General features: G+C 40.5%; 1 protein-coding gene across 2 annotated transcripts in view; it reads left to right on the forward strand.

Moving 5' to 3' along the window:
- Positions 1-20,028, forward strand: part of tmeff2a (transmembrane protein with EGF-like and two follistatin-like domains 2a) — a 116,999-nt gene that overhangs the window by 32,938 nt on the left and 64,033 nt on the right. For both annotated transcript variants that reach the window (XM_056389510.1, XM_056389509.1), the window contains exon 3: positions 8,071-8,200. In XM_056389510.1, coding sequence (XP_056245485.1) covers positions 8,071-8,200 — 130 coding nt within the window. The remainder of the gene's footprint in view (positions 1-8,070; positions 8,201-20,028) is intronic.

Raw genomic sequence — 20,028 nt, forward strand, 5'->3', positions numbered from 1 at the left:
CCCAGTACTGGCCTCTCTTCACTGGTTACCGGCGAAGTGCAGAATTGATTTTTTGGGATTCTTTTATTTGTTTTTAAAAAGCCCTGCATGGACTGACACCAGGCTTCGTCTCTGAACGGCTTGTCCTCTATTCAACCTGCAGACCCCTCACATCTGCTGACCAATCACTGCTCTCCATTCCACACGATTCTCGTTAAAAATCAAAGGTGAATGAACATTTTCAGCTGTTCCTGTGGAATAGTTCTCCACTAACAATTAGATCCTCCCTCTCTGCTGATATCTTTAAAACTCATCTCTTGTCTTTAGCCTCTTAAATATCAAGACAACATGCCTGACCACATTCAGACTTTTTTTGCATGCATTTTATTTGTAATGCTGTCTGTGTTTTGATTTTATAAAGATACTTCCTTCTTTTATTAAGGAGAAGTCTGGAAACTTCTAATAAAAGCAGAGAGTATCTTCTCTCACTATTTGATTCCACCACAATGATGACTGCAATATTTTGGTTCATATCAGATCAATGAGCTTTAACAGTGTCATCGGAGAGAGAGAGAGAGTGAGATTGAGAGAGAGAGAGAGAGAGAGAGGGAGGGGAATGTGACTGTATGAACTTTAATGTACTTGTTTTACTGTTTATCAATACCAGTGTATTCAGAGCAAGCCACAGTGTCGTCGAAATGAATCGAAGGCAGTAAAGCGCGAGACGATACAAGACCGACAAAGTGAGTGAAGTTCCACTTGGTTATCAAACTGCCTCAAATTAAAATGCTGCTGTCAGGGAACTGCATATTTATCAGCTTTCCAAGCACACACACGCACAAATACACGCACACACACGCACACACGCACACACGCACACACACACACACTTTTTCACTTTAAAGATTGCTTTTCAAGCTTTAGTTGTTAGTGACTTACAGTTCCAATTTTCACATTGCATCAAAACATGAATCACACCAGGATGAATTTTTAAATATTAAGGAGCGCATTATTTAAAACGAAAAAGTTTTATAAGGCCAAGCCAAAAAAAACAAAAAGAAAGTAATATTCCTTTCTAAATTTTACTTTCGTACATTGTAACTGTCACCTCTGAATAACACCTCCTGTCCACACATACCTCACTGCGAGCTCTGACTAATTCTTGCTGATGATCAGTTGTTCATATGTGGAGATGGCGTGGTTTTGGGTGGAGGAGGAGCTGGTGAGTTATTCATTTTTTCACTTATTGATGCTCATATCTTGTCATGTTTGCTCCCACTACATTTCCCAGAGCTCTACCCCTCAGATTGGCACGCTCCTTCCCTCCACTACACGGTCACGCACTGACGCGTGCGCCCGCCTTCACTTCGCATCGCTCCTCTCCTTTGTCTCCCACTCGTATGGTTTCCTCTCGTGCAGTTATATGTTGAGCATATCCCTCACCACTCCCCCACAGTGTCCTCCACGATCCTTCATTCCTGTCATTGCTACCGTCCTTTCATGCGTCCACCCCATTGCTTTTACTTTTTCACCTTTTCAATCTCATCCTTCTTCTCTCCTCTACCCCTTTACACTGCTGGTCTTCCTCCATTTCTTTTCCTCTCTGTTCTTTACCTCCTCTCTTTTCCTCACACCCTCCTCCTCCTCCATATCTGCTTTTTCACTCTACATTCCCACTACTCCTCTTCTCCCCGCCTCCTCCCACCACCTGTCTTTGTTCCTCCCCTGTCAGTCGGCAGTTATGCTGGACGCTTGGTGGAGTCAGCTCTGGGAGCTGCTATAGATGCACAGAATGAATGATGATGGTTATGCTTGTTTTGCTAGGTTGTTGTGTGTTGTGACCTGGTAAGGCGCGGATACCTTTTTTTTTTGTTCAAAGTGCTCTCACGGTGCATGCGTCGGTTGCTTCGTGTGTGTGTGTGTGTGTGTGTGTGTGTGTGTGTGTGTGTGTGTGTGTGTGTGTGTGTGTGTGTGTGTAATGCACCGATCCCAGGCAGGTAGGGAGACAACAGGTCCTGGCTGCAGTCCCACATCTTAGCTTTTGCAACTTGAATGAAGAGAGTTGAGGGTAGGCAGACCCACAGCAGCCCCTGCAGGAGCTTTGTGGAAACTGTATTTCTAATGACAAAAAACAGACTGGGTGGGAAGGGATATTAAACGACACAGAAGAAAAATAGAAACGGGCTTAACTGTGTGATGAAGAAGGAATGCGAATGACTACATTTGAAGAAATGTATGATCAAGTGCACTCAGGTTGACCTGCATGGATATGGATGCATTCTCTTCTTCATTTCAACTCCAGTCACAAAATAAGAACACACACACACACACACACACACACACACACACACACACACACACACACACACACACACACACACACACACACACACAGGACCGTCGACGCCTCTGCTGTCGCTGTGTTGTTGGTCGAGACGTCACGCGACCGTCCAGGTTTTGTCACAGTAGAGGTGTGGGGCAATGTCTGCGACTTCTGCAGATCCTGAGCCAGCGGGCACATAAGGCTGTGCCATATGGCACTGGCCAATACCCCCTCTTCCCTGTCTGCAGAGGACTGTGGAGGATCAAATTTTCTCACCTTCTGTCTCATTCCCCCCTTCTCATTAACATGCCCACTTCATATTTTTCCTCCTCCAAAAATCCTTCTTCAAATGGCCCTTTATCTTTTAAAAACATATCTCAGAATTGTTTTGGCATCTTTTGTCTTTTTCCATTTACATTTAGCTGACAGTCATCTGGGCCGACTTACAGTAAAGTGCAACAGCTGACAAAGCTTATATTTGCAAGACTGCCGACATCACACGCTGCCAGTTATCAAGAAACTCAAGGATCAAAGCTGCAGCGCCCTGACAAAGGCTATAACAAGAACACCTTTGTCTCTATTATGGTCATGTGCCATGTGAGAAATTTGAGTCGTTTTGAAAAATCTCAGCTCATTCTATTCCTCACTGTCACGTCAAGAAGAAGTCCCAGATGAATAAATAAGAAGTTGGCAGATAAATGTCAGTGTTTTTTCCAACAAGTCTGGTTGAAGATCAGTTGAAAGATTCAGTCTAGATGAAGACATGCAATGTTTCATGTCTTTCCGACTGCCTTACTTTATGTTTGGCGATCTATTTCCGTCCCATAACACTTCTGCAACACGCCTAAAATATGAAAGCGACGCACCCAACATGCTTTAACAAGCCCGTAAGACACAGGATTTCTGTACGAGACTGTCATTTGTACACAGCTGCATCCTCCATCTCGCACCTCCTCTTAGGGAGAAGGGAGGTTTTAAATCCTCCATCCTCTCATCACTCCTCTCCTCTCCTCTTCTGAAAAAGTGGGGGAAGCCAAATACTGGGGGAAGATCAAGCGATGGGGTTGGGGAGTTTTTTGCGGAAAAGAAGGCGCTCTTAAAAGACACCCGCAGGGTTCTGCCGGGCAGCTTTCTCTTCAGTTGCATCACTGCCTGGCATAAAGTGAGAGTCCCCAGGTTAAGAACAGCCTCAGCCAGATGGGAGAGAGAGTGTAAGAGTGAGGGCGGGAGACAGAGGGGAAGGATAGAGGATGGCAAAAAAGCACGGGCCCTGCGGTAAGCTATTCCAAGCGCCTTTGTGGGGTTGCCATTTTTTCATTCTCTCCCACTCTCCTTTGAGGGGATTTTCTATCCCTCTCCCTCTCTCTGTCTGTGTCCCCATTTCTTCTTCTTTTTCTTTTTCTTTTTTATTTTATGATGTTCTTTTTTTTTTCCCTCTGTGCCTCGTTTTCTTCAGGCGCTGTGATTCTTTTTTATCGTGCCAAGTTTGTTGAGCCAGGGCTTCGTCTCCCTCTCTCTCTCTCTCTCTCTCTCTCTCTCTCTCTCTCTCTCTCTTTCTCTCTTTCTCTCTCTCTGGCCGTCTGCATCTTCACTTCTGTATTTTCTTTCACTTTCATTACCCCTCAGTCTCCTGCTGTCTCACTCTCATCTATTTCCACCGACTTCTTCCCCCCCTTAGCCCAATTTCACTCATTTTTGCCTCTCGTATTCGCGACAGCCTCTTTCCTTCCTGCATCTCAATCCCTTTGATCAAGAGCCAGTGTGCAGTTTCTCTTTCCCTCCTATACTCCTCCTACTCCTTTTGTGTATATTCTGACATCTTTTTCCCGTCAGCTATTTAAAAGCAGTGTTCACACTTGATTGTTGTGATGCTCTGGGGCTCCTGAATCGATGGCGTGGTTACTTTTGCACTTCTCCTTGAGTGAGCGTGTCAGACAACGGAATTTGAAAATGCAGTACAGTATGAAAATAATGTGTGTTCACACTGGTGTTAGTAGTCGGTTCCTTTTCTTAAAAAACTCCCTACACGCTCTCAGTCTCTCCTTGTTTGTCCCCTTTGGGTTGCTGAACAACAACAGCCAGCATCTGCTAAGGACCGGGGAGAACGCAGCCTGGTTGAGTCTCAGCTGGTTAGTTTGGTCTCCTCCTACTCTCTATGATCACCTACACTGTAAACCTTCTCTCTTACACAGTTTGTGCCAGCTTTGGATGAAGATGAAGATGGATGAAGATGAAGGTTTACAGTTGCCATCAAAGTTACGTTTATTTGTTAAAGAAGAAGACATTAACACTGACAAAACAGACTGTCTTTGAAGTGGATGGTGGTTGAGTGTCAAAATTATGAAGTTTAAGAATTATTTAACCATTTTGAATGGTGGGTCCAGGTGGGAGGGGCTCGGGGCATGGCTGAGAGCGGGGGACTTCATAGTTGTGACATCACAAAGTTACAGAAGTCCTGATGGCTGGTGTTAAGACTCAGTTTGTGAATACAGGCTGTGTGCATTTCTCTGTGGACTGAGCACTTTGATACTTTCACAGTATTAATATAGAACCTAGACCTGCTTTACACACATGGAAAGCTACCATTATACTATATGGGACCTTTAAACTGGAGACTATACTATATATACTTTACCATTCACTTGAATGGGAATTTTACTTAAATAGCCCAATATCATAAATCATAAATTTGCTTTATGTTTTATCCTCCTCGTCTTTCCCATGCTACCTTTCAGAACAACTTGTCGCTTGTCACGTTATCACTGAATTGGATCAGTAGAGCTGGCAAAGGCTAATATTGCGCTAATGAGGCTGCCCTACTACAACTACATGCAAAGAGGAAGAAGTTGAATAAAATCAACAGCACCGTCATGTGTCCACCTTGTGTTGATTACACACATATTTGACCAAATGTAACACTTGCTAAAAGAGTGGAACAGAGCGGCTAAAACTCTCTAAATCTCTAACCAGAACTGACAGTTATTGATAGCACAAGAGATAAAAAACAGGGACAGCATTCCTTGTGCCAATACTTGATTGGCAGCTCATCCAATCACTTTTGAATCCCACTGTTCTATATGATTTAGTCTTCTGTTTTCAGCACCTGTTGGCATGTATTAGATGGAGGTGGGATCAGCAGTAGTGTTGAATTAGTGTGAAGACAAAATAGACTCTATGGTTAATTTCATGACACTTTCATTCTTAATAATTAACTGATTTCAAATATTTAAAAGTAAATCATCAAGGTCCGGCTGCCACTGCTGTTATACTTGAAGTGTCTAGTGCCTGTACGCATACACACACTTGTATATGTGTTACTGCGCGTCTATACACACCTTCTTTTGTAAGAGCCATTTGAGCGATCTGGCCCAGAGAGAACTGATTCCAGTTCAGTCCATTAGATTTTCAAGGGGAACATAAGTGGAGACAAAGAGCCGTGAGCTCCTTAGCCTCGTTTCCTGCAGGGACTCTCAAGCAAGCCCCTTGTCCTCGTGATGTCACACCCAGCAGGAACACATTTTCACACATTGCCCAGTTTTCAGCACTTTAAAATTTAATCAGGTTACGGGCTGTGACTACAGAGCAACAGTTTCTCTGAAACCTCTGAAAGCCATTCCTTCTTTCCAGGGAATAGAGGGGAGATTTTTCTCAATTGATTAATCACATTTGTTATTCCTGCGGTGTAGCACGGGCAAATCAATATCAAATCAAATGAATATCTCTCCTCCACAGCTCAAAAAAAATGAAAACTAAGACCAGGCACTGTGCTGCCATCAGTCATCTGAAAAATCTCGGGTTACTCGGTAGCCAACAAACCATGTGGGGAAATGAATGAGTAATGTTCTCCCATACCTTAGCAGCTATTTTGCTCAGTGCCCTTGAGCAAGTCACTTAACCTCCTACTGCTCCAGTGGAGCAACAACAGAGGTGAGCAACAGCAGATGCTTGTCATTTGTCAGACTATATATGCAGTGTGAATATGACCCATTACAAAGAGAAATTCTTTGTTCCAATTTTTTTATTGTTCCATTGTTTTTTTGTTTTTTTTTTTATCTAAAAATAACACCTGTAGGTTTCGTTTATAAAGGGTTTAAGACTCACAGTGCTGCATCATCAGGACTGTGTGAACATGGTTCAAACACTGCTGGATCCTGACTGGTGCATTGACGTATGTGGCATCGCCTTTTCCCACCTGAGCCCCGCCCACTTTAAATCAGACTGAGACAGAGACTATTTTCCTGAGGAAGATGTGCTCTTTTAGTGTCTCCTCTGAGATGATGACTCTCTTTTATATTAGCCTCCTCAAAGTGGTTAGGATGATTTCAGAGAGGAGTCGAGCCCCGGCTTCTTCCCTTCTGGAGAGCCAAGATCAGCCTCTTCGGACAGAGCTTGAACTGTTACCCTCAGGTCGTCAGAGAACCGAGAGATAAGAGTTTTCCTTTGTTCCCGCTGCCATTCAGTTGTTAAATGGCAGATAATATTTTACTGTTGTCTGGAGATAACTTATTTGCACAGACTGCTTACATGACCTTGATGAATGAACTCGTACTCTGGCCATCATGCCTTACTGTCTGCTGATGTCCGTAACTGTTGTGCCATGTGTATCTTCGTTTGTGTGTGTTTGAATAGCCTGGCTGCAAATCAATTTCCCTGTGAGGGACAATAAAGACACTTTGAACCTTGAAAAAAGTGAAACAGAAATGTCTTGTGAAATAATCTGATTGTGATTATATTTTTCTATTTGATAATTTAATACAATATGCTGACATGACATGCACTCAAATGTTCTTTATAAAACTGGATGTGGATGTGGCCAGCGATAAACAAATATACAACCTCTATAAATTTGTAAATCCCCAATCTGTCAAACTCCCACATGTGTGATCCGTTTGAATACAATAATGTGTCCTGTCTCTGAACTGCTACATGTTTATATTTCTACGGTGATTGCTGATTTTATTAACAACTTAAAACCTGATGAATCATTGAGTAAGTTATAGCCCCGAAACTGTTCTTCCTTCCAACTGCTTCGCCAAGTTCTGTTCAAAAAATAAATACGTTGTCCACAAAAAAACAAACCAAATGTTAAGCAGCTTATGGCGTCAGAGGAGAAACAAACATACATCAACCTGACTCTCATCCGATTAATCATTTCTTTGCAGCTGTTGTATTGACTTGAGATTTATTTATTTTTAAAGATCAAACCATTTACAATTTAGAATTTGTCATTTATTTCTGTTTTCGCACCACACCATTTGACAAATACAAATTAAAGTGGCAAAGCAAATGGACGCTTGATGAATTTAAACAGTGTCATCTACATAAATGGGTCATTTCAGGTTGGAACAGGCAGTGTGTGTTTCAAGTTGTTGTATTTTCATTTTGATTTTCCATTTCAAATGTACACTGTGCATATTTATTAATTGTTGATTATATTTATAGATGAGTAGATCTGTTTGTTTTTGTTTTCTGTTACATTTGAAAAGCCTACTGTTGTGTGACTGGAGAAATTGGATAGAAAAACTCTGACAATGATCAGTGCTTCACATTTGTTTGGTAAAGTGGCATTAATGAAATGGAGTTGACCCTTAACACGGCCTCACATACAGCATATGATTACATAGTTAGGAAGTACTTAACCTATCAAGACAATTGCCTCCATTTGTTTTTGTTTTTTAGATGACCTTAATATGGCTCCTCTCTTTTTTCTGCTTCTTTACTTACCCGTTTCTCCTTTTTTTTTTTTTCTCCTCCTCTTCTCTCTGCAGTGCAACAATGACTATGCCCCAGTGTGTGGCTCCAACAATCAGAACTACCAGAACGAGTGTTTCCTGCGCAGGGATGCCTGCAAGCAACAGTCTGAAGTGCTTATTATGTCAGAGGGGGCCTGTCCTGCTGGTGGGTACATTTACATTATAGCGCCTACACAGATATACACAAGCAAACACTCACACTCACACACACACACACACACACACACACACACACACACACACACACACAGAGGAGCAGTAAACACTGACCACATATACAAACAGACTTGTGTGTGAATATAAAGTACTCAGACCATAGAGCTGCTAATAATAGAGGTAACACACACATTTGCTGCGCAGATGTCAAGCAAGCAAAGGGCACAATGCAAATGTAGAGCTATGGTGATAGAAATGTAAAACTAATCCAGTTGCTACATTGCATATAGAGCGGTACAAGTTTCAGGCCCAAATATTATAATCATCAATATATGCAGTTGGTTGTAGTGGCTGTGATTCAGTGATTAATTAGAGTGATGCATTACTTCAAAGGAATTAAAGGTATGATGAAAAAATTGCCAGGGGATTACGGACTGATGTAATTTTCCAAAGTTTAATGTAACAAGCTCGACTACAATGACAGTGACAAGCGTTCTCACTGAGCAGATGAAGATTTCATCATAGCAAACACAAGAAAGTGAAGGGAAGATGGCGTTCGGGCAAAAGGCCTGTTGAGTGAATGTTAACCAAGTTAATTATAGTTTTTAATGTTAAATTCTACGTGTTAAGCTGAGAGTAGAAGGAGGTGTGACAGCTGTGACCTTTCCGTTATGTAATGTTTAAATAATGTCAAAAGGCATGAAATGTAAATAATTCTGCTTGTGCCACATTGTCACAGGTAGTTACTGTAACACTGTTGCCAGGGGGCATGCTCAACAAAGCAGAAAATTGAATGACTAAATCACACATCATCTTGATGGCCATTTCATTTTTTTCCTGGTTTGTGTAGATATACTGTATATATTTTAGAGTCCTTCCATTAATGCTGTAAAGGGAACATAGGCCTATATGCATTTTTTCAGGTACTGTACGACTAAATACTCGAAGGCATAGAATATATTTAGAAACGATGGGCTCATTGCTTTATATTCACAAACAGTACAGGAGATTTAATTACTCATTGTGACGACTTTATTTGATAAACAGTCAAATTGAATATTTCCTATTTGATAAAAGCTGATTAGTTTGTTGAGTTTCATTGAACTGGAGTAAATCTGCAGCTTCAAGATACATTTTTAGCCATGCTAGCCGCAGTGCTGGTTGTAGGGCTGAACTATATGACTTCAAATCAATATCACAATTATATTACAACCTTTTACTTTGATTGCACATCATATTGTGTTCCAAGTGATTAAAACAAGTTGTCGTTGTTACCTTTGGTCGCTGGTGGTCAGCATGACTTTGGTCATGACCGATAAGACACACAATCAGGAGGCGAGGTGGGTGTCTGCGTCGTTGTTTCCAAAAGTCTCAGTTTCTGCCCATTCAGACTACAACACAGGTTTTCAAACTAAAGTTTTAAGGGCTTTGACAGCTCCAGAGTGGTGTGAATGCCAGATTTACAGGTAGGTCTTTTTAACTGTGTGTTAATGTGGATGTAGCCTGAGGCTCAGTGTTTGCTCTCCTGTCATCCATATCGCCAGCTTTGCTTTGAGCGAACAAGGACTTATGTTAGTTGTTGTTACGTGACTGGACATGACATAGTGTTTTCTTTAAGGGGACAATTCACGAACACACTCATCGGGGGAAAGTATTAACCAAATTAACTGACATGAGCGATATTAAGTAGGTAGCAGAAATAGCTTTGACTCGGCTGATGGTGGTCGGTTTTCGGTTAAATCTGGACACTCTGGTGTAATCTTGTCGCATCAGTTTACTTTTTGTGCTTCAAAATATGATGACGTTTATTTAAGTTATTATTATTGTTTATTTATGGCAGACAAGTCGCAACGGTACAAGCAGGATAATAACTTTGCTGTAATAAAACACAGAGGCAAGCCCCCCCCCCCCGCGCTCCATGTCAAGGAGTGATTAGGTTCCGACTTGTTTGTTTGCTTGACTTGTTTTTATCGTATTATATTTTTCAATAACAGGCATGGCTTCTTGTAGATTATCCCTAATATGGAGGGAATGCCCTTTTTTTTTCTCACTAACAACGTTTGTTTTTCTATTTTCAGGCGCATTGCCTCCTGTTCTCTACCCATCTCCCTTGATGACATTGCCTATTGTATTCATCTTGCCATTGGCTGTAAGGAGAATAAGGCACTTGGTGTAATTATCTAACATAATTGGGATTACTGTTTGCTGATATAGTTTAGTGTTTAAGCTGCTGAGTGGGTGTCTTCACTCGGAAAAGGTCAGGCTCTTCATCGCTGTGATAGTGCTACTCGTGGTACGCGCTACGTATAGATGTAAAGATTTTTGGTCATAAAAGGTTTGTGAGTAGGTCTTATTAACCCGCCCTATAGGTATTAGAAGAAATCTCTGTTTTTCCATCTTGATAAATGCGAACAAGCTGCTTGTACACCATTTGTTATACACCCATTCTGCTTTAATGAAACATTAACTGTAGTACATGTTTATATTTATGCAACAGCAGTCTGTGAAGTCTTCTATACACATACAAAAGCAGGCTTTGTGCTTTTTATTTCATCGGAACATATAATTAGGTTTGGACAAAGTAATGTGTTTAATGCATATAAGAAATAAGCCCTGACAAAGGAATTTACCCATTAGTGAGTCATGTTGTGAATAATGCGCCTAGTTGTGAATGAGTGGATCCACAGGCAAGGGGATGTTGGCTGTTCCTTAGGCATATGTGAATCACTGCTTAAGCCAGGATAGCACTGCTGGCTCAACTCGAGCAGGCGCTGACTCAGTTACCCCCACTGACAGGCAGCCGGCAGAAGTCCATTAAAAGGTTCTTGAATGGGTTCAGCTCAGAGGAGGGAACGTGTGGAGATTGAGGTGGAAATGTTACTGCAGTAACAGTAGTGGTGTCTGTGCGCCGGTCAACAGTGCCGCGCACAGTCACATGAAATGTCCAGCCTCTCTCTAAATTGCTTGTTTGTGGGTTGTGTGTGTGTGTGTGTGAGCTCCTTTTCAAGACATGTGATAGTCTAAGCCAGTGTGTGTGATATGGATTTGTGTATCTTTTGAAAGAGGAAGAGATAAAGACTCCTTTCTTCCATATAACAAGCAGGACTTTGAGAAGTTAATGCGGGATTCAGACAAGGACGTGGTGTGTGGTGCAGTCCTCTGACAAACACGCTGTGACAGTGGTTCTATAGGCTCTGTTCACTGTCTCGTGTTACATTCAGATGTACGCTTTATGCTAGAAAAAAACTGTAAACTCATGCTTCCCTTTCTTTTGAAAATCAGTGTTCATGCAGTCCACATTTTACACACTAATTTCTTTCAAATTTTTAGCACAATGGCGTTAATGTAACAATGCCGCATGTTAGCATCCCCCACAAATGTGTGTAATTTTCAACTAATTCTAGTGTTAAGTACGTTTGATTAGCAGTGATGAGCTGGGTGTGAAAGAGTCACTTAGAAGTTAAGTTTATCTCCTGGTCTGAATTTATATTCTAAATATAAATAGAATAAAGTGGGGGAAAACAGCACCAGTAGGTTAATATAGCACACAAATACATTACTGCAAGACACGAATAATGGATTCATGGATATCACAAAGGTAGTCTCACTAAAATAGGTGTCACAGATGCTTGTTGTTTGTTTGTTTGAAAGGTAAACTGAGAGCTTGGTGCGTGGGAGCTTTTCTTATGTAACCAAGTGTTACACCCAAACCTTTCATGTGGGAAAGTGTGGCAGGCAGCAACTTCTGAAGTGTTTCCTCTCTGTTTTCCTCACCACTCAGCCATTTAGCCGATACTCACAGCTAAGCTAACTTAAAACGAGTGCACCGGTGGAATATGTTAAAAAATATGTTGAATGCCAGTAATAGGAGCAACTAATAGTGAGTGTCAAAACTACTTTACACAACATGTGCATTTACTGCAACAAAGCGTTTTCTCTTTCTCTCTGTTGTTCTCTCTCTCTCTCTCTCTCTCCCCCAATCTCTCGCTGTCCTGCTTTCCATTTCCGTCTTTCAAAATCCCATTAGCAGCAACAGTACACAATGTAATAGATATATGTCAGCTTGCCAGTGCCAGCGCTTGTTTCCGTGCTGGGATGAGAGATATCATGAAACATACATCGCTGGAGGGAGTGGTGGTGAAAGAAAATCTAGATGCAGTGTTCGTAATGTAACTTTAACTCTCCAATCCTCATATTAGTGGATCAGTGTCATAAAAAAAAAAACAAAACAGGAATGCCTGCGTTGAGAAATCACATGACGACATGAATCCAATATTCATTTTCGTTTTCGTCTACGGAGAAACTTTATCACAGATGGGCAAACCTCACCTGCTGTTGAAGCTGATGCGATATAATCAAAAGCTCTTAAGAACAGTCTTAAAGTGAGACCACATTGTTATTATTGTAACCATGACAACAAAGGTCGAGTAATCTTAAGGAAGTACTTATTCTAAACCAAACCATGATCTTTTCCTAAACCTAACCAAGCAGTTTTTGTGCCTAAACCTTGCCGAGCCATGACCTTTTAATATCATAACCATGACAACCAAGGTTCAATACGCCGGCCAACGTAGGGGAACTAGGTTGGAAAAAACTACCTATGTAGTTGCTCAGATTGGACTTGCTGTTTCTCAACTACTGTTTCCAACGTCAAGGTCAAGACTTAAAACCAAAATACTTTTTGAAATGAATCTGAAATTACTGAAGGTCTGTTTTTTCGCAGGATAACTTGCTGCCTGGAATTTTTCACTGATAATCTAGTTTAAAATTGGACAATGTCATGGTTGATGTACAGACTTATATATCAGCGTTGGAACATAGCAGCCAGTGGTGTCCACTACAGCCGTGTTACTACTGTCAGCCACTGAGCATTGAACTGGAAGCAAAATGGATATGGAAACTTAATCACCTCAGCAGTAGTTGATAAGGAACAGCATTTTTCACTTTTTAAATCATAACATAGATGGGACCTATCTTATGACTTCAGCAGGTCTCTTCTTGCGTTTACAGTTCATGGCAGACCTGCAGGATCCTGACAGCACAGTTTCATGTTAGCTCATTAACCCTCGTGGCTCCTGAGGCCAAGAGGCCAGACGTTAGAGTCTGCTGTCATCTGAAAACAGGAGGCCCGCTGAGTTGCCAGTTTCATGCTAAGTGACGGCACTGAGGCATAGACAAACATGATTTCATACCATTGCCTCTGAGGAAAAGCGTCTTATTATGGCCGCTGTGGAAAAGTGTGCATATCATGCACAATATTATATCACAGAGGTGTAGGTTTGTGACATAAAGTGGGTTATTTAAGCCCGTTATTGAATTTGTCAGTGCAACATCTGTCAGACGACAAAGCAAATTTACACTTCTTAAATTCCAGTTCATTCCAGTCTTTATTACCTTCATGTCCCCGACAGATAAGGAAGTTCTGATTTAGAGGTCGATAAGAGGAAGAGCTATCAGTGGTACAAAGCCAGTGAAAGTTGATTAGCACAAGATGGTACCACTTTCACATCAGATGCAAGCCCAGCGCAGTGAGGAGCAGTTAAGCATCAGCTTAGCAAAGCGAAACAAAGCAAGTGGTCTATTTTCCCCAAAGGAGAGAGTTAAGCTCAGGCAAGTGCTCACATAGCATTTTCCAACTCAGTTCACAAAGTGAACAATATAACTTCCAGGAAGTCATTAAACGGGAAGGTGGCAGAGGGTTTAATTGACACAATGTAAAAATGTTGATGACATGTTTAAACACTGTTTTGTGGGAATGTAGTGCCTGAGCACTGACAGATGACACGAGCCATATGTTTGGCTGATGACTTAACAAGCACAATGTGGGTTATCAGTAGGCCAGGAGCTGAATGAGAGTCAGCAGTACATTATCAGAGGGGTGCTGTGCAGAAATCCATCCTGGTGACAATGATGCAGAGAGCTGTATGTGTAGTGAGTTTACCGTAGCACAACAGGATCTCACATATAGTACAGAAGAAGTTATCAAAACCCCACTTTAAGTAATGATAAACTAATGTGTACTTGGGTGATTTTACAAATACCGTCAGCTTTAGTTATTCCTTATGAAGGATGTATGTGTTTGTGTTTTCCTCTGAGCGCTTCTCGACTCACTTGGAAGGAGGTCACACTCTTCTTTGTGGTTAAACCGCATCTCCACAGTTCTGATGAAGCGGATTAGCTTCGGTTTTTGGGTGTTAAACTCTTCATAAATAACCTAAAATGACTCTTGCTTAGCTGGTCACGGTCATGAGTATCTGAAATTATTGAGGAATACCTCAAATTTGAAAGAAAGTTTTTGAAAGTTTTAATTTATGGTTAAGGAATGATTAGAAAACTAAAATACCAGGTTAATGTAGCTATTTGTAAGTTTTGCTATTCGCTCTTGTCAAGGGACAATCACCACCACCTGCTCCCGCCAAGAAACCACATTCGGCGGCAGAGAAAACTGACAAATAGCTGCTTTAAGATCAAGGAAAGATTGGTTATGATGAATAAAAATGCAAGTCCTTGATGGGATGTTTTCTGCATGAAAGTCTTGACATGCTACACACCCATCTACCCCTCAAACTCCACACAGTCACTTTCCACCTCGCTACATAAAGGCTGCACTCTTACCTCCATTGTCACAAGATATAGTTTGTCTCAATATGGATGTAATTTCTAGGCGTACTGAGCTGGTGGAGACTTTGAACCTGAAAACTACTCTCTAATGGCAACAAGGGAGGAAACTTAACCACAGCAATTCTGGCAAGCTATAGATATTATATCTCATGATGGCCGGTAGAGTCAACACCTCTGGGCCATGTTCTGTTTAGAAATCTATTTGGTTTGTAAGATAGTAAATTCTAGCATCCACCAACCTCTGTGGTCAATAGATTAAAAGGCCCTGTTTCCTGCTGAGTTGATGTGATGATCCTTTCATGTGATGCTTTGATGGGACATCATTTCAAAGGTGTAAAAAAAATTTGCTCTGCATCACCCAGACAGCTCCTGGAGCCTTGAAAGCTACTGATATTAAAGACTTTTTTCTTTTTTTTTTCTTTTTTTTTTTTTTGAAAATCAGATATTCAGAATTGAACATCAGATTTGATGATGCCACAGCTCAACATCACAAACTGTACAGAGATAGACACAGTCTGCCTGTCAGTGCTGTGGTAAATAATGAAAACATGCTTGTGTTGGCATGTTTGTGCAGTGTACGTCTAGCCTACAACATATCTGAAGTTTTATATACAAAGAGTGAAGCGGTGCCACCAGGCGACCTTGTCTTTGTCGCAGACAGAAAAATCCATTAGAAGTGTTCACGATAAAGGCGGTTCATTAGAATATGAGCATCATTTTTTACAAGGACTAGTACTTTTGTAGTAAACAGCTGCTGCCATGCACAGTGTCTGCATGCAGCCACATCCTCTGCTTAAGCTTAACTTTCAAGGCGTATTCACAGTAGAGGGTGGAAAATGTTTTCATGTGCAAACAGGCAGTGATATATGTATGTGTGTGTACAATGTGTGTGTGCACTGCGGCACAGCCTCTGGTGTAGGCAGTAGTTTAAAGGTCTCCATACAGTATAAAGGCAGACTTCCATGTGTTGTTTGATTAGAAAGCAGGTCTAGGTTCTATATTAATACTGTGAAAGTATCAAAGCCTCAGTCCACAGAGAAATGCACACAGCCTGTATTCAGGAACTGAGCCTTAAAATGAGCCGTCAGGACTTCTGTAACTTTGTGATGTCATAGCAAAGCAGTCACTGCCCCTCCGCCATGCTCCAAGCCCCGCCAACCTGGACCCACCAGTGTTTACCTGAAATCTGCTATTTTTTTATTTGATTCCTTAGAAAACAGTCAGTCTCACCGACCTGTTGTTACTAGAGCTCCAGAAAAAAAGCCTGAGCGATGAGATGTAAAATTACATAGAGATGGTTTTTGGTTCTTAAAACCACAAATATATCTTCTTATGGATCAACACTTCAAATAAAACACCAGAAAAGTGTAAAATATGGGACCTTTAAGGTTGACAGCAGTTCTCCTAGAAGGTTCCTCTCTTCTTCTGTCTTCTTCTCTCTTCTAATCAACTGTTTCAAAACTAACTAAATAACAAAATCACTTCAGTCATCCATAGTCTGCAGAGGATTTTTTTTTTCAGTGCCTTCCACGAAATAAAATTGTGTGGTAGGTAAAGCAGGTTAAAAAAAACGCTTGTGCCCATCTCCCTTGCCATTTCGTTCTATTTTCTAATGCCAGTCTTGCTCTTCTTAACCGTCTGGCCTTGTAGAGATACTAAAGGTTTTTATTGATCTCCTGTGAACCCCTTCTGACTCCAGCCTGATCCTTCAAGCTAAGCCTTTTCATGAAACACTGCACATTCAGTGTCCCACATGTTCCAAGGTCACTTGGAAATTCTGCAGATTTAAGAGAGGGAAAAGACAGTAGAGAGCAGCTTTTATAAGTATCCTGGTCAAATATTACTCCAATAAAAGTTGTTAAAGTACTGGAGTACTCGCTTGTATTCAAAAGTAAATTTTTTGTCAACTCATTGTTGTGTTGTTCCACTTTTATAGAACCTAATGACTCTGAAGCAACCGACTGACTGACTGATGTACTTTAAAGTAAAAAGCTTGTAGAATATGCTACAAAGCTGATAGAAATGGCCATAAAAACACAAGTAAATCAACAAGTGGAGCGATTGTCAAGTTAGTATTCTTTTTTCTTTTTTTTTTTTTAGGCAGTGATGAAGTTTGGTCGTGGTAAACACAGCAAACATTTAACATGAAAGGAATCTTTCTTTATTTCCAAAACTTCAAACATGAGCTTCATATGAGGCTGTGATGCTCTGGTGAAGGATCTCCTGCCTCATCTTTATCTAAGTGAGCCATCTTAAGGACACTGCCAAGTTCAAAAATGCAGCAGAACAACATGATTGCCAGTGGAGGAGTTGACTGTGACTCATTTCTCTCTTGTGAGGAACACAGTGTATGGTTTATCACATTTTTCAAAATCAAAGAAAACTCATTCCACTGACTAAAAGCTGTTTCAAAGTAACAAGTACTTCATAGAAATGTCAAAAGTAAAATATTTGTCTTTTAAGTGTAGTGGAGTAAAAGTCATTCAAGTTTCCCAAAAAAATAAAGTACAGATACTCGAAAAATATTCTTACGTACGGCAGGACACTAAAAAGAAACCACAGTGTTTCTGCTGTGGGAGTTTAATTCCCTACTCTTCCATTCATTATGCTGCGGCTACACTAAAAGTCGCTTCCGCTTTATTTCAATGAAAAATGGGGTGATGTGTATTTGTCTCGCAAATTGATTTTGTCTCGGCATCTCATGCAGAGTTCAGTCTGCGTGAACTTGAAATGCACCTGTGAAACTTGTAAGAGAAATTCGACATGTTTAGACACTTTGAAGAGGAAGGGATTGACCTCCTGTTCAGGGAGAATTGATTGCTTGTTACGATGAGCCTTGTTTTTATGACTTCATGCTTTAATAATACAAGAGGCTGAGTAGGTTTATTGTTGTATGCTCGGTTTGCTTTGGATTATTTGTCACCTTGGTAACAGGTATTCTTAAGGTTTGGAGTCTTAAGGAGTCTTACTTTGTTTGTATATATCGTCTTTTTTTATAACCCCTTCAGTTGTTTTTTAAAACCTTTTTTTATTGATTTTTAATTGCATGGCAGACGGTTTCATTTAGATATGGCTGAATAACACATCGCTGTTTATTTTTATAGCACTGGTGTGACCTCTCCTCACCTGCCTTGTTTGATAAATGTTTGTACTTCCCGAAAATAATACGTGAATACAGATTCAATTTTTATACCGATGACACACTAACGCATGTAAGCAAGTGAGGTTTAAGCCTTTGATCAGAATATTATATTATTATAAGACATTGAGTTGAGACAGCAACTTGCAAGGCAACCCTGTCTTTGTCTTTGTTTATAACTAATTTAGCCTAGAACAACTAATTGTTGTTAACAAACGTGTAGCCAGATGCAAATACGCTGATACTAGTATTAGTAAAATGTTCACTGACGTGCGGTATTTGTTTTCTGCTAAAATATCTACATGACTACAGCATTATTACACTTACTTACGGTTCTGTTTTGAACAGCACTTGGTGTTGAGGTGAAATAAAGATCCTGATCTGGTTTAATACAGAGAAAGTTCACAGCGACTTCAGACACAGGCTGTTCATTTACATCGAACCAAAACCACCATCTTTCCCTGAACTTACCCAAAGTGCTTTTGTTGCCTAAACCACAGACGGGGCTGTGGATCAGGTCTGGCTTGACTGGCTTTCAGAACAAAACAGCTGAGTCTCTCATCTGTTCACACAGGATCCAATCATTAATCACTATCCCCTCCATTTCTCCAGTTAGCTGTGATACTGCTTCCAGCACCTGATACTTGTGCTAACACTTCCCCAGCACCATCTGCATCAGGACTCCATCTAGAGTCAGGCTAATGGTAGTCAGGGGGGTTGTAATGCTGACTTTTGGCCTCTAGAAATTTACTGTAGATTTTATTGGTGCTTTGCATCCATAAATTATAGATTGGGTGATTTATTTTAAAGCTACTATGTGAAGAATCAGAATCGTTATGGTGTTTTAGAAGCATGTGACTGGTGAAACATTTTTATCAGTGTCTTCAGACCCTCCAAGGGTTGAGGGGGGAGAGTCTACTCCCACCACTTCTACACATAGAGGCTTTCACCAAATCACCACAGATTCATCATTATACAGTAACTGAGATGTTAAAGTTGCCATGGCTTGTCCCTACGGGAGCTCGGCCCGGCTGTGCTGCTCATAACGTTATTATATTATAATCACTATCATTAGGTAATATAATTCTATATATTATATTACTATATATGATTATATTGTATAAAATAAACTTGAGTGATACATATTATATTGTATCATAATGTATGTCTATATATCTATTATATTGTATTTTTGTTGTCAGATATATGACCATTACATTGAGAGATATATAAATGATATAAAGTATTGCTATATAATTTTTTATTCTTATTACATTGTTCTATTACATTCTTTCTACAGTTGTATTCAAGATTACATCTTTTATCACTATACTTGCTTCTTCAGTCTCCCTATGCAAACACACACGCACACACACTCACACACACACACACACACACACACACACACACACATATACACATATTACAGACTGTAATTTTTTCATAATACGTCTCTCTAACTGTTTTTGTTGTCATTTCCATGTCCTAAGTATCCTTCATGTCACACTTGTTCATGTCATATTCTCACCGACCAAAAAAAAAAAGTTAACTTAATAATAAAAGTTTATGATCCCAGTTGATTTAGAACTAAAAGTGCATGTCCATTAAGACACTTTTTTTCCACCCACAACTCACTTATTTGACAGAAGCTAGCCACAGCTGCAGTAATAAGGGACTGAATTATTCAGTAACCATTTGAAAAATATCAGTCAAACAAAAGACAAAAAGAAGAAAAAATCAAAAAATTTGAATTTTAGATTTGCCACTAATTGAATTAAACTTTCATCTGGAGTCAGTTCCACCCCGCTGATTATATTCGGGCTTTAACTGGTTGCTTTGAGAGTTGCTTCCCCCTGACCGTCTGTCCGCTGCACTGACCTCAAAGAACCATCACACTGCAGACATGTTTTTGTCCCAGAAGAAAAGCATTTTATTGAACCAAAGCTTATGTCATGAAAGTATCAGTATCATGACGGCTTGCTGGTCAGACTCCATTTGTTCTAGAGCTATGAAGGCCCCAATGCTCCAGACAGCATGTGTACCTCTTCTTATAAAGC

Source organism: Seriola aureovittata, chromosome 11, assembly GCF_021018895.1.
Source record: "Seriola aureovittata isolate HTS-2021-v1 ecotype China chromosome 11, ASM2101889v1, whole genome shotgun sequence".
Lineage (NCBI taxonomy): Eukaryota > Metazoa > Chordata > Actinopteri > Carangiformes > Carangidae > Seriola > Seriola aureovittata.